The 13,712-nt window shown below is 55.3% G+C and overlaps 1 protein-coding gene across 1 annotated transcript in view; it reads right to left on the bottom strand.

The window, feature by feature from the left end:
* Nucleotides 1-464: 464 nt before the first annotated feature.
* PEBP4 (phosphatidylethanolamine binding protein 4) overlaps nucleotides 465-13,712 on the bottom strand; it is a 164,712-nt gene continuing 151,464 nt past the window's right edge. The window contains 1 exon segment of the mRNA XM_055086931.1: nucleotides 465-578. Within this exon segment, the coding sequence (XP_054942906.1) occupies nucleotides 465-578 (114 nt within the window).

Below are 13,712 nucleotides of genomic sequence, written 5' to 3'. Positions count from 1 at the left end.
CATATATATGTGTTAGCATACGGTATTTGTTTTTCTCTTTCTGACTTACTTCATTCTGTACGACAGGCTCTAGGTCCATCCATCTCATGACAAATAACTCAGTTTTGTTTCTTTTTATGAGCCCTTGACTTCTTCTGTGACAACGTGGTTGACTCCCAGGACAGAACACCGTGCCCGCAGCCAGGCACGCCCCCTCGACCTGGCTCTATTACATGAAGGCCTCAGCAAGCCTCATGGACCGTGACAGCAGTCAGAACTCTGTCGCCTTTGGGGTGGGGATACTGACTGGGAAGAGGGAGGATTTGGGGGCACTGGAAATACTCCATGTCTTGATCTTGGTGGTGGTTACATGGTAAATGGACAGAATGTTTGTGTCCCCCTAAAATGTGTATGTTGAAACCCTACCCCCAGTATGATGGTATTAGGAGGTGGGGCCTTTGGGAGGTAATTAGGATTAGATGAGGTCAGGGGGGTGGGGCCTTCATGATGGGATTAGTGCCTCTTTGGGAGTCAGAGAGAGCTTGTTTCCCCTCCTCCTCCTTGCTCTCCAAGGAAGCATACTTTGAGAAGTTGGCCGTCTGCAACCCAGAAGAAGGCTCTCACCAGAACCTGCCATGCTCTACCCTGATCTCAGACTTCTGGCCTCCAGGACCATGAGAAATGTTATAAGCCACCCAGTTTATGGTATTCTGTCATAACAGCCTGAACTGACTAAGACAATGGAAGTTTTACACTTAGTATCTGGGTATTTGATGGATATATTTGTAACTTAATAAAAAAATTTTTTTGAAAAGCAGTTTGGAATCTCAGCCATGCACCTGTCAAGGTTTTCCCACAGTGCGCCTTGGAAGGACCTTTACAGTAGGAGCCCAGGGAGCGCTGGGGTCACATCAGGCCGTCTCAGGCAGACAGTGACTGGCTATGAGCTCTCCCTGGTGGCTCTACGCTCCTCCTGGCTGACAACTTTTCGGGGCTGATGTCTCATCCTCATTAGTGCCCAGTGCGTGGAGAGGCGGGACCCTCACCAGATAATCTCATTTCTTCGGGCAAGACAGCTCCCAGCAGAGGCCATGGCGTGTTGTGAAGTGCTCCTTGCCTAGGATATCTGGGGGGCTGTCAGGTGCCCCCCAGAGCAGCCTCAGTGAGAGGAGTCCGGCAGACACCCAGATACCCCCTGCAATCGGTGGCCCCAGGTTGCTGAGGTGACTCTCCCAGCCACCCATGTGGAGCTCATTTTGTTTGCTTTGTGTGTTACTTTGCACCCACCCCTTCGGTTGCCAAGGAAACAGTGACGCAGCCTCCGGTGGGGCCTCAGGCTTAGTCAATGTGGAGTCTTTTAAGGCAATGGTGGTTCAGTGAGGCGGCCCTGGTGCCGGGAGGGCTGGTGCGGGTGCAGGGGGCAGGGCCGACTGGGGAGGGGGAGAGGGGTGACCCCAACGGAAGAGGCGGCGGCTTTGCTGCTGGCCTGCTGGACGGCGCTAGTCAGGATGCAACTTTTCACTCGGAGCCTCAGGAGACCCACCCTTGGCCGAGTCACCAGAAGATACAAGGCAGATGGTTCTAGAGGCGAGAGGGAACAGCCTTTTCCTGTCCTGGGTGTTTGTGTGGCCTGGGACAGCTGGTCTCCGAGGCTCTGGCAGGTCCAAAGCCTCTGCAGACCAGTCAACCAGGAGCAGCAGAATGGGTTTCTAGGCATTACCAACGTGTTTGTGGACAATTGGGGGTGAGGGGGTTGGCTGGGAACTAAGATTCAGGGGGACCCTTCTCAATGTGAGAATGCCTCCTGTATCCTCCAGAGATGAGTTTCCCCGCTTTCCATCCCTGCACGGCCATCGCCAGTGACACCGGGACCCTGGGACTTCCCTGCCAGCATGCTCTGTCTTCTGCAGCCTCTGCCGGCAGGGCCTTGGGCCTAACGTCCTCCACTCCCCAGCCCTGCTCCCTGTCATGCATTAAGTTTGTCCTGGCCCCCTCGAGGACCAAGCAGCCCAGTTCCAAGGCTGGCAAGGCCTGCTGGTCGTGGGCGGGTCTACCTCAGGGTCTTGTCTGGGTGCCTCTCTTTTAAAGTCCCTGCCAAGAAAGACAGGTCTGCCTGCAGCTCTGGATGGAGCATTGGTAAGGGTGTCCCGAGTTCTCCTCTTGATCCGAGGCTGCCCTGCGGCCTGATGAGCACAGCCCCTCTTAGGGCAGCTCTTCCTTTCCTGCTGCGGGAATGAATACCCTCCACTGTCTCACCTGAACGGGTCCCATTCCCACTCTCTAACCCCCCCACCTAACTTCCCTCTCCCTGTCATTTTCCCCATCACCCAGTCGTAAAACCTCTGAGTTATTTTTGATTCATCTTTCTCCTTTATCACTCTTATCTCGTCACTTATCAAATTCTGTCAGTTCTTCCTTCAAAATGTCTCCAGCATATGTCCCTTCTTTTTTTAAAATTAAGTTTCATTGTTATTCTTAGTATAAAAGAGAACTATGCTCAATGTAGAAAACTTAGAAAATACTGATAACCAAAAAGAGGACAATTAAAATTACCCATAACCCTCCAGTCAAAGCTGTTGTTAATATTTTGATACATGCCCAGTTCGTCCCTTGTCCCTGCCTACATACATACACCCTTTCCTTTCTTTCACATCTCGCCATTCCTGCCACTATCACCTCGTCTCTCTGCCCACCCCGTTGTCCACCCTGCCACCTCTAGCACTTTCTCAAGCGCTGCCTCTGAAACATGTTGAACCTCGGGCAGCCACTGGCCCGCAGGAAACAGGTGTCCCTCTGGGTGGAAGCCCACAGCTTGACGAGCATATGGCATGCGCCTCTGTGTGATGAGAAAGAAGGCTCCCCTTCCTCAGGGTGGAGGCAGCTCCTGGCCTGGGTGAGTGGCTAGGGGGCAGGGTGCAGGCTGCATTGAAGTCCCCTCCTGTCCCTTCTGTGGGAGCAGTGAATGACTAGCCCTGGTCACATCTGCCCTTTGCCATGTGGTGGCCAAGTCTACCTTACTAACCGGTCCCAGCACTTACTCTTCTGACCTGCCGGGCCAGTCTAGCCCCTGCTTCTCAAACACTGTGTGTTTGGCCCCTCCTGGGGTCTTTGCCCAACCTACACCCTCTACCCACTGCTCCCCTTCCCTACCTCATACTGCTGTCCTCAGAGGCCCGGCCCAGGGGTCACACTTCATGTGCCAGTAGGGCCTAGGCATGTCCCCTGTGTGCGTGGGATGGGGTCTGTGAGAACAGGAGATGGCCTGAGTGGACAGATCTTCACCCAGGTCGCTAAATGCAGTCTCCCAAGTTTTTAATGTCGCCTACTAATTCCACACGTTCAGAAGCCTTGTCTAGGCTGAGCGGAGCTGCCCAGCCCTGCCATGGCCCATCTCGTCTCTGAAGATTTCCCTGCCTCCGTCTCACCTCTCCCTGATCAGCCCTGCTCCTCACGCAGGGGTGTGAGATCCCCTTTGGCAGCTTAGGTGATATGGTTTAGTGGAAACACACGTATCCATTCAACAAGCATTTAGTGAGGGCCTAGGTAGACTGAGCAGTCAAAGGCCTGGGTTTGGGTTCTGATTCTACCACTTTCTTGAGCAGATCACTTAAATTCATTTTCCTACCTGTGAAATGGGGGTTCAGTAGTTCTCAACCCACTGACTTGCGAAAAGGCATTGGAATCATATGCATGATGGCATCATGTTGATATAAGCTGTGAAGCTCTGTCAAATGCCATTATTCTCCCACCTTCTGTCGTTCAGGGTGTGCTAGCTTTATGTTTTGAAATGGTGTGAGCAGGCTTGCTATGGTAGTGAGTATACATCGGACATCTGATAAGTCCTTGTGGATTAGATAATAAAATGTACTCAAAGTGCCGTATCTTTCAATAGAGGATTTGTATAGATGACAACAAAGCTATATGCAATGAAAGGATAATATATAATATTGATAATGATAATAGAGCACCTGCTAAGAGCTTTTAGCATCATTGTCTCCTTTAATCTTCGAGGAAGGTACTATTATCACTGCTGTTACACAGATGAGGAAACCGAGGCTTAGTGAGATTAATAGCTTCTCCTGAGTTGCACAGCTGGTGAAAGGTATGGACAGGAGAGGAAACAGGGAAATAAACTAACACAGTGAGGCCGCCCATGCCTTTGGAGGGTTAGAGATAATATTAATATACACAAAATCATCTAGAAGAGTCCCAGGCAAATGGTTTGCACTCAATAACTCATACCTATTATGACTGGGTTCTAGGCTCATTATAAACATTCTTTTATTTGATCGAATCCTTACAACAACCCTGTGAGATAGGGATTATTCTGTCCATTTTACAAATGGGGAAACCAACGTCCAGAGAGATTTAGTGCCTCTACCCAGGCCACACAGCTGGAGACATAGAGGCCTGCCTGGGCCTCAGGTCCCACTATGCCCTTACTCCTGTGGTTAGCTTGGGTGTGGGGCTCACCGACCTTTCCCCAGAAATGCTCTGCTTCTTGTAATGTTGCAGGTGGTACTTCTACGGGCCTATCAGCTGGAGGCTCCAGCTGTTAAGGCCTTCAAGGCAACCTCCACCAGAGCCCACCGAGCTCTTGGAGATACCTGTACAGTTGGGATGCTGAGGGCTGGGAACTCAGAGCCAGCGTGTGTCCTCCTTTTACACTTCAAGGGAACTAAGACTTACAGAACCTATCTCGGCCATCCCCCGCCACCGCTTCTTTTTTTTTTCCCAAAGAAAAATGAAAGAATCTCATAATTACTTCTATCTACCACCCAACTGTAATAATTACCAACCTATTTCTTCACAGTGTGACAGACACCAGCTCTGGAAAACACATAGAGATAAATTAGCACTAATTGGTTTTCCTCTGGCTGTTTGAATTAGTATTTAAAGCTCCGATTACAAAGCAGAATAATTGCTATTAATGTCCTATTGCTGTACAAAAGGCAGTTCTCTTGAGAACCAGCCCAGGTGTATTATTACTCTCATTACAGCATATTTAACCTGGCTCGTTAAGGGGGAGACACGGGGGACAGTTTCAATAGGGCGGACCGACCACTTCCTGCAGGGTGGAAAGCTTGAAGACAGAACAGTGAGGAAAGCAAGAGGAGGGAACAGGAAAAACTGGGCCTGGAAGCCTGTGGGGATTCTTGGCAGGGGTTCTGGGGTCTCTTCCTGCTTCCCTGTCTCCCTGGGGACCTTCCTGGGTCCAGCCTACCCCATTGTGTCCACAGCCAGCCTCCTCTTCACACCCAAGGCCAGTGAAGCCCTCGCAGGCCTTCCTGGCCCCGGTGTGGAGGCCTGAGGAGCGAGTCTGCCAACTGAAGGATGCGTGGGATGTCCCGGATGTTGGCATCAGACTTGTCACCAGTGAGCGAGTGGAGGCCTCTGTCCTCCATCCACATCTCCTCCTCTCCAGTTCGGGGTGGGGGCTTTAGGACATGCCACGTGCTCCCTGGTCCCACTGTGGAGGATCTTGCGTTTGCCCCCCCACCATCCCCTGACCCCTTCCTGGCACCATTTTCATTCTTGTTCCTCTACGGGGATCTTTCTGACTAGAGGACTGTGGGTGAATTAGGGAGGAGGTGAGTTCGGTGAGGGCATCTTTTTTAAAAAAAATATTTATTTATTTTCGGCGGCATCGGGTCTTAGTTGCAGCACACGGGATCTTTAGTTGCGGTGTGCGGGCTCAGTAGCCCCACGGCATGTGGGATCTTAGTTTCCAGACCAGGGATTGAACCTGTGTCCCCTGCATCGGAAGGTGGATTCTTAACCACTGGACCACCAGGGAAGTCCCGGTGAGGGTGTCTTCACGGGCTTCTGTACAAAGGAGGTAGAGAGTCCCAGCTCTCCCGCTCACTGGCTAGAGGGTAAGTCCTCCGAAGTCCAAGAGCCTCAGTCCCTTTAACTGGAAAATGGGTACAACAACCTCCCTGGTCCTGGCTTCACAGAGCTGTGAGGATCGAATGGGGGTGGGCGTGAAGGTCCTTTGTAAATCACAGAGGACTCTACCTAAATAAAGGGGCTTCTTTAATGCACTCTGGAACGGTGTTGGCTGGTGAAAAAGGCACTCAGGGTAGAACAGAGGTGCTTCTTGCTGGTCCTTTCTTTGGTCTCTTCTTCCTTTTCAGTAGCTTCCCTTCCTCCTCTTTGTCTCCTTCCCCACTTCCTCTTCCTTCCTCGAAGACTCCTAGATCTCATCTGTATCCCCATTCACGCTAGGATGTTAAGAACTCAATGAGTTACCCTTTCCTCGAGCAGCTGCATTTAAAAAGGGAGGGCTATGTTTAACCCAAAGAAATGAGTCACTAATGGTGAACTTTCAGGCAAACTGAGATGATATTTTGTGGGGGAGAAAGAGGATGTCACAGCGCTCCTCAGAGCCCCACAGGCAGCTGTCTGCTCACTGACACACAGGTTTGGTGGGGCCCTGTGCCAGGGGAGGAAGGAGGCCCCGCAGGGAATAGGTGCCAGGAGAAAAGGCACCAACGGAGAGGAGGCCCTGCAAACCCGGCTGAGGCTGCTGACCCAGAATGTTCGGTGGCGGGGGGCAGTGTTCTGGAGGTACTGGCAGTGAGCTTCTCTGGCCCATCTGTCTCCACCAGGATGTGGTTCCTGGACAGAGCTTGCGTTGGGCGTCCCTGAGGCCATTCAGAGGAGCGCAGCCTCCCCAGGTGGCCTCCGCCTTTACCTTTCTCTGTTGCCATCTGGGAAATAAAGCAAGCTGACTCTCACCCGTAAGGACTCCTTGGGGTCTTTCACCCCTTCTCTGTCCCCTGCCATTCTGGACCCTCCTGTCTCTCCCCTTCTCCTCCCCTGGACCCCCTCTTCCTCGGTCCTGCCAGCCTCTGGGTGCCACCCTCTGCCCTGTCTGGGGAGAGAAGCCACAGAGAAGAAAGCAAAGCGGTGTCCTTGAAATGGAGAGCCAGGTTTGGCCGGGTCTCTTCTAGGTGATGTTCTAGGGTTTTATGGCACTCCTTCCTTCTCTGCATCACCTGATCTCTGATACCTAAGCAGCCAGTGCCTCTCAGCACCATTCAGGGACTCCAGAGCCCCAAGACCTTTGGCCAGGGGGTTCCCAAGGTGGGCGATGAGAAGACGGCCAGGGCCCATCTGACAGGGAGAAGCCTCTGGGTGGTCTCTGCCGGGTGGGCCCAGCTGTAGCAGCCCAGGAAAGGAGCGTCACTGCCAATGAATCCTTCCTTTACAACCATGCTGGGAGGGACGTGCAAGGGCCCGTGGGTGGGTGTTCACGTATGGGGGGGGGGATTTCTTTTTAAGAGACAAGGTGGGTGGAATGGGGGAAGCCAGCTGGCTGTGGGCTCTATTTCTACTGACAAGGCTTTACCCTGTAGGTGTGAGGAATTCCAATTAAATATGCAGCCTATTTGTCTGTGTGTGGGAGAGGGTTTGCTGGGAAGGAGGGGAACGGAGGCAGCAGCGTCTCTGCGGCATACCAGCAAACCAGAAATTAGCTCCGTTCATCACAGGCACACGGGGCTTCCCTCAGCCCTCCTGTGCACTCACAGGAGTCGCGGGAAGGAGACAGACAGAGGAAGCGAGAGAGAGGTTGGGGAGGCGGGATCTCCAGACTCGAAGGGCTTCCGGAATCTCTGAGTGGGCAGGAAGGAGTGCCTGACTCCTAGGCTCTTGGTGGTGGTGGGGGGGGGTTCCCGTTCTGGAGGCGCTGGCAGTGAGCTTCTCTGGCCCATCTGTCCCCACTGGGGATGTCCGGGGTCATCTGGGCTCACCCCCAAAACAACAGGGGTTCGTATGTACATCTGGGGGCATCTCCAACTGGGGAAGCAGGTGAGCCTGTGGCCAGGGCTGCCCAGGGCAGAGGCCATCACCTCTGCAGGGCCCAGGGACCACTTGGATTCTCCCCTTCTTCACCCCTACGGCGGAGTAGCTCTTGGAAAGCCTCATGGGCAGTGGTTTCTCTGAAGAACAGAATCCTGAAATAGTGAAGCTGGGGCTCACGTGTTGGGCTAAAGGATCACCCCAAGGAGTTTCAAGGGCGGGGGGGAGTTATCTGGGCCTGCAGAAGCCATTGCAAACCCTTTGCCGTCCCTTCATCCTTCCTTTTACTCATAGATGGAGGAAAACATGAGAGTTCTCTAAGGTACAATGAGCGATCCATGTTGAAGCTGATAGATACAGCCTTTCAAAAGCAACACAATGTGGCTTTCGGGGGCTTTCCATGGGTGCCCCACCCGAGATTCTTTGCATAGCAGCTGGGCTAGCTGCACGCCAGCCGCCTTGCCCTTGGCCTTCAAACCACTGGCCTTTCATCTAGGCGGCCGCTCCATCCTCCCGCACCGCTTTCTCCATCAGTCCAGTCTTCCCTGCATTTTTCCTTGTCTTTTCTTGATGTTATTTCTCTCTCCATCTGCAAATGCTGATTCCTCCCTAACTCTGATCCCACCATCTACTTCCCAACTGGTTCAAACACCATCACTTGGCGACGAGCTTAGGAACAGGTTACGGAACCGGAGAAGGAGAAGGGCTGGCAGGGCATTTTTCTGATCCAGGCACCCAAGGTGGTGGTTAAGTAACCCCAGCCAGCTGACCCTTCAGAGTACCCGAATGGGGCCTGCGGGTCGGGGAGGTGACCGGCACGTGGCCTCAGTAGCCAGGCCTACCTGAAGAACGGCTTGGGGGGCATGGCTCAGGTCGGGTGGGTGGGGGAGACGGGTCCCAGGGGAGGGCAGGCGTGGGTGGAAAGACGGGGAAGGCGAGGGGGCTGCCAAGGAGGCAGCCTTGCAGACAAGCATTGTGGGCCAGAGGGAGAGGCTGGGAAAGCGGTTCAGCAGGGCAGGCATGCCTCCTTCCTGTTCTCCCAGGTTTGCTCCATCCCTTTCGCTTCCCCTCTGCTCCATTCCCCTTCCTCCCCCACTCTCCCCACTCCCCCCAGCCAGCTCTTCCCTCACTTTCAGAATGGCAGGGGGTGTGGCCGCTCCAGGAGAGCTTCCCGGGATGGGATGGAGGGGACAAGACCTGCCTCTCCAGCCCTGAAGATGCTCTTTCAGAGTTCCGTGTTCGACACCAAAACGAGGACAGCTTGGGTTTGCACAGGAGGACAGTCGGGCTGCTGCCCGGGCTGCTGCAGCCCCTCACGTCTCTCTCCCCTCTGCTTCACCCCTGCCTGCCACAGAGAGTGGAAGGGAGACGGGCTGGCTTCAGGAAAGGCCGAGAGGGGGAGGGGAGGCCAGGAGGTGAGGGGATCAGAGGAGGAGAAAAGGAGAGAATGTGGAGGGAGAGGTATGTCTGCGTGGAGAATGTTAAAATGGTAAAATCAGGTTGCACGTAAGTATGTGTTTTGTTTTGTCTTTTAAACACTATTTCCTTAAATTAGGTATAAGGCAAGGAAGGTGAAGACCAAAGTGTCAGGCAAACTTAGCCCAAAAGGCACTTTTGAGTGTCCATGGGATACATCAAACCTTTTGCCGCCGACAGAACCTTGGAAGCACTGGGGGCTCAGATAGGTGAGTGCCTCGCCCGGGCCCCACAGTCATCTGGTGGCAGAGCTGGGACAGGGGAGTGTGGCGTGGCTTGGGCGGTGGATGGCACCTCCTCCTGACCCTTTTCTCTGGACCTGGGACTGCAGATGACATTTCCAGAAAACATTTGGGTCTGCTCCCTGCAGGGCCCGCTGGGCTTGGTGGAGACACTGCATCGGGCTGTGCTGGGGGACAGGCAAGCACGGCCAGAGGCTTTGCCGAGGTCGGCTGTCCTCGTGGACCTCAGTCACGCTGAGAGGACCACGAGGCGGAGGGGCAGCAACATCGCGCCTTCCCTGTGCTGAGCACCTGTGACACGTGACATCAGGTGTCACGTGGGTCCCACACGGCACCAACACTTGCCTGTAGGTACTCGTAGATAGAGAAAACGCCTAGTAGGAGGAAGCTCCTCTCTGTGCTCCCTGAGACTCGGGGGGTTAAGCAGACCCTCTGGGCAGAAGTCTAGGCCTTGGGTCCACAATAGTGCGCCTGACCAATCACTTAAGTGTTCCCCTGAGCCCAGCCTGTGAGGGGCCTGAGAGAAGGCGCGGGGCGTGGCCCTGTCCTCGGGGTAACTCTCTACCGGGGGACACACGAAGCTCTAAGTTGCTGAGGGGAAACTCCCTCGGGACAGCTGTGGTCAGGGCTTCGCGGAATGCGGGGAGGGGCGAGCCCAAAGGGACGGGGATTAAACTGGGGAGGATGAGGGCATGGGCGAGATTCCTCTAGGCTGTGAGGACTGCCTGAGAAGGGGACACTTCAAGCTTGGCCTGGGGTGTAAGAGGGGCGGAGAGGCCGTGGGCATGCAGCCCCTGGACCCTCAGGGGAGAGGCGGGCCCTGAAGGAGATGGGCAGGGTCTCTGCGTGGCAGCTCGCCCCCTGGCTCCCAGCCTGCCTTGGTCCTGCCCTGAGGTTCCTGGCTTCTCTCCTCACCTCCCTGCATGGCACTCCTGTCACCCTCACAGCTGAGGGCGGTGACTGCGGCACGCATGGAGAAATGTTGTGAATGGCAGAGCTGCTCTGAGCTCCAGACTTCCTTTTGGGAGGGGGGCGGGTTGGGGGGAGAATCCAACCGTGAGGCATTTTCCTGGCGCTGAGGATAACCTTGTGGGAGGCCGAGGAAATCCAATTAGATGGGAAGGCTGGGGAGGCTGCGGGTGTGTGGGAGAAGGTTTCTTGGCGCTTTCTGGCTTCCCCAGGCCCTAAATGAGAAATCACAGCCCGGATCCCTCACTGCAGCCCGCAGCTCCCCTTCCCAGGGCCAGCACGCTCTGATTCCTGCCAGCCCCCATCCCCTCCTAGCTCAGGGTGGGACAGTTCCCCCAGGGGGGAAAACAGAGTCCCACCGTGGCAGCCCCCTCAGCCAGCGGCGCCCCCAGGGCAGACCCCTCCCTCTCTCTGGTTGTCCCCTGCGCCCCCCAGGCTGGTGCCCCTCTGGACCTGGGCTCTCCGGCTTGCTCTCAGCTCACCTGAGCTCTCCAGTGAGTGTCTATCTCACCCAGCTCAGCACGGATAAGGCGACAAGTGACCTCACTCCCCCGGACCAACGGCCTCCAGCGGCCCCGGACAGACACACCAGTGAGCCCAGGCCCTGTTGCCTCTGAGAGCCCCTCTCAGGCTTCCTTAGAGGCAGTTATGGGGGCGCACGGGAGCACGCATGTAGGAGGCCTCCTGCAGCCTCCACCCAGGGCCCCGCACTCCTAGGAGCTGCTCTCCCCGGTGGCTTCTCCCTGCCTTCCTGCCGTCCCCATTTCTCTCTTGTGATCCTGGGAGGGGAAAGAGGCCTCAGCTGATGGAGCTGGGCTGGGGCTGCCCTTTCTACTGAGATGAACAGGCCTGGGTGGAGACCCTTCCAGCAAGCCCCTTAGGAGAAGGTTCTGGAAGCCCTGTCCTGTCAGGGTGCTGGGCACCGAGACAGGTTCCCAGCCTGTCTCCCTGCTCTGCTGAGGTCACGGGGAGGGTGCCTCGGGTCGGGGGAGGACAGTGATGTCCTCGGCCCATCGTCGGCCCTGCTCCAGGGTCGGGACCTGTGCGTGGCTCTGCGTCCCTGTCATCTCGTGGCAGGCTGTCCTCGGAGGTTGTGAGGAACTGCAGTGGAGCATTCAGCCAGTCTGCCTGCGTGGGGGGCCCGGGCTGTGGGGAGGCACCGTGACTAATCCTCAAGACACCAATTATGAGCCTCTGGGGAGGAGGTGGTGGGAAGGTGGGTGGGGGAGGAGGGCAAGGCGGGGCCCGGGGTTTCCTCACCAAGTCATCTGCTTGGCTGCCTGCATGCGATCCCAGGAAAGGAAACCTCTGGGGACCCAGACTCCCTGCAGGAGAACTACACCCCTGCGGGGTCCACGGTACCCCGTATTCGGACTCACCCAATATTTTCTGAGGCCCTCCTCACATGTCCCAGGCACCCATTCTCCCCACAACCCTGAGGTTGCTGGTGTTGGCCTCAACGTACAGATGGAGAATCTGAGGCGCAGAGAATAAGGGACTTACTTGCCAGAGGTCACCCAGCTAAGAGGGGATCCGGCTCCATGCAGCTATGTCTCTGACTGCAAGACCTGTGTGTTTTTCCTGGGTGTCTCAGGAGCTGCGCAAAGAGCCCCGAGGGTCTTAGCAGATCATCTAGGGCACAGGCCACAAGTCCCCCCGTTATCTGAGGGGAACTGAAAGCCCAGGGGGTGATGGCTGGGGCTGCACTCCGGACCCTCGAGGCCTCTCCACGAGAGGAGGCAGAGGCAGAGTCACCCCTGGGAACGTTCATTGGCCCGGCAAGTACCCATCGATTACTTCCACAGGCCCAGCACTTAGCACCGGGAAGGGCGAGGAAGGCCTGGTCTCTGAGAGGAGGGATTCAGCTGAAATTTGACAGCAAATGGAGGAGGTACTGAGGGTCCCAGAAGAAAACCTACATTGGCCTCGCTGTCCTAGAGTACCCTTTAGGTACCCTTTAGTCAGCGCAGCTGCTCCAGAGGCCTGGCAAGTCTGTTCCCGTGACCCAGGGGACCCATTTAAGGGTCAATCCAAGAGAAGCACTGGGGACGGTGCTTAAAAAGGAATGAGGGGCTTTCCCAATCCCTCAGACTTCTGGGAAAACGTTAGGTTTCAGGCCTCGATCCCTAAATATAAGCCCCAAATATCTTCATATTTTGGGCTTATGAAATATAAGCATACAGAAGGGGATTAGCTGTTTTTATTTTCCAAGGAGGACACATGAGAGGAAACAGGGCTTAAACTACAGCCTGGGAATTTCGACTGGTCATGCGACCCTCCTGAGAGGGGGCGGACGGCACAGAAGTCTGTTGGGTGTAGTTAAAAGTGGGGTTGCTGCCCGGGTATCCTTCAGCAGGTGATGGATTTGTTTCCTTCTTCACTCAGGCCTGGTTACTTTCACTGGTGACAGAGGCTCTCGTTCCCCAGACCCTTTCCATAGCTTTTTGAGATCCACGGTAGCTCACGCCTTGAAATCTATTTGTCCGGAGTAACTAGGTCTGCTTTACCCCCAAGGATGCACGGTAGGGAGAATGGGGGAGCCAGAGGCGTCTGCACTTCTGTCTAAACCATTGATGGGGATTTTGGGGGTGATAACATCTCATCAGTGCTTTGAGGTTCTGCTGATCCCCTGGGCTGCTCTCGAGAGGATGCCCTCCAGGCAGCCAGAGGGAGGGTCCTGGGAGCTGGGAGAATACCCGGGGTGGGAGATGTGAGGCCCGAAGGCACAGGCTCACCGCGGCACATGCCCACAGGCAGAGAAGGGGCCTGGATCAGCAGCCCTTCATCAGCTGGAGGAAAGTGAACAGAGGCGCTGAAGGGGTGGCTGGACTGCTTGCATTCCCAGCGAGTCTAATGACCAGCTGCAGACTTTCCCTTCCAGAAAAGGACAGGAGGGTCTCTAGGGTTCCTGGCTAAGGGGAAAGGAAACTAACACATGTCGACTGCCTGCCACGCGTCAGCCTTGTGCCTGGGAACTGCACACGGGTTGTCTTAGTTCATTGCCCCAACAAGTTTTGGGGGGTAGATGTTAGCTCCGATGTACAGCCTAGGAAACCAGCTCCAAGAGGTTCGGTAACTTGCCCAAGTTCACAGTGAGTAACCAATGTGTAGGGGCTCAAATCTGGAACTCTTGTCTTCAGAGTGGAACAGCCCCTGATCCTGGGTAGGCAAATGACCCTTTGCCACCTGTTGGGCTGAGCCGGAGTACCCTGTTCTGAGCAGAGGTCCCAGAATAGCTCC

Source organism: Physeter macrocephalus, chromosome 9 (genome assembly GCF_002837175.3).
Source record: "Physeter macrocephalus isolate SW-GA chromosome 9, ASM283717v5, whole genome shotgun sequence".
In the NCBI taxonomy this organism is placed as follows: Eukaryota; Metazoa; Chordata; class Mammalia; order Artiodactyla; family Physeteridae; genus Physeter; species Physeter macrocephalus.
This window is presented reverse-complemented; position numbering and strand designations above follow the sequence as displayed.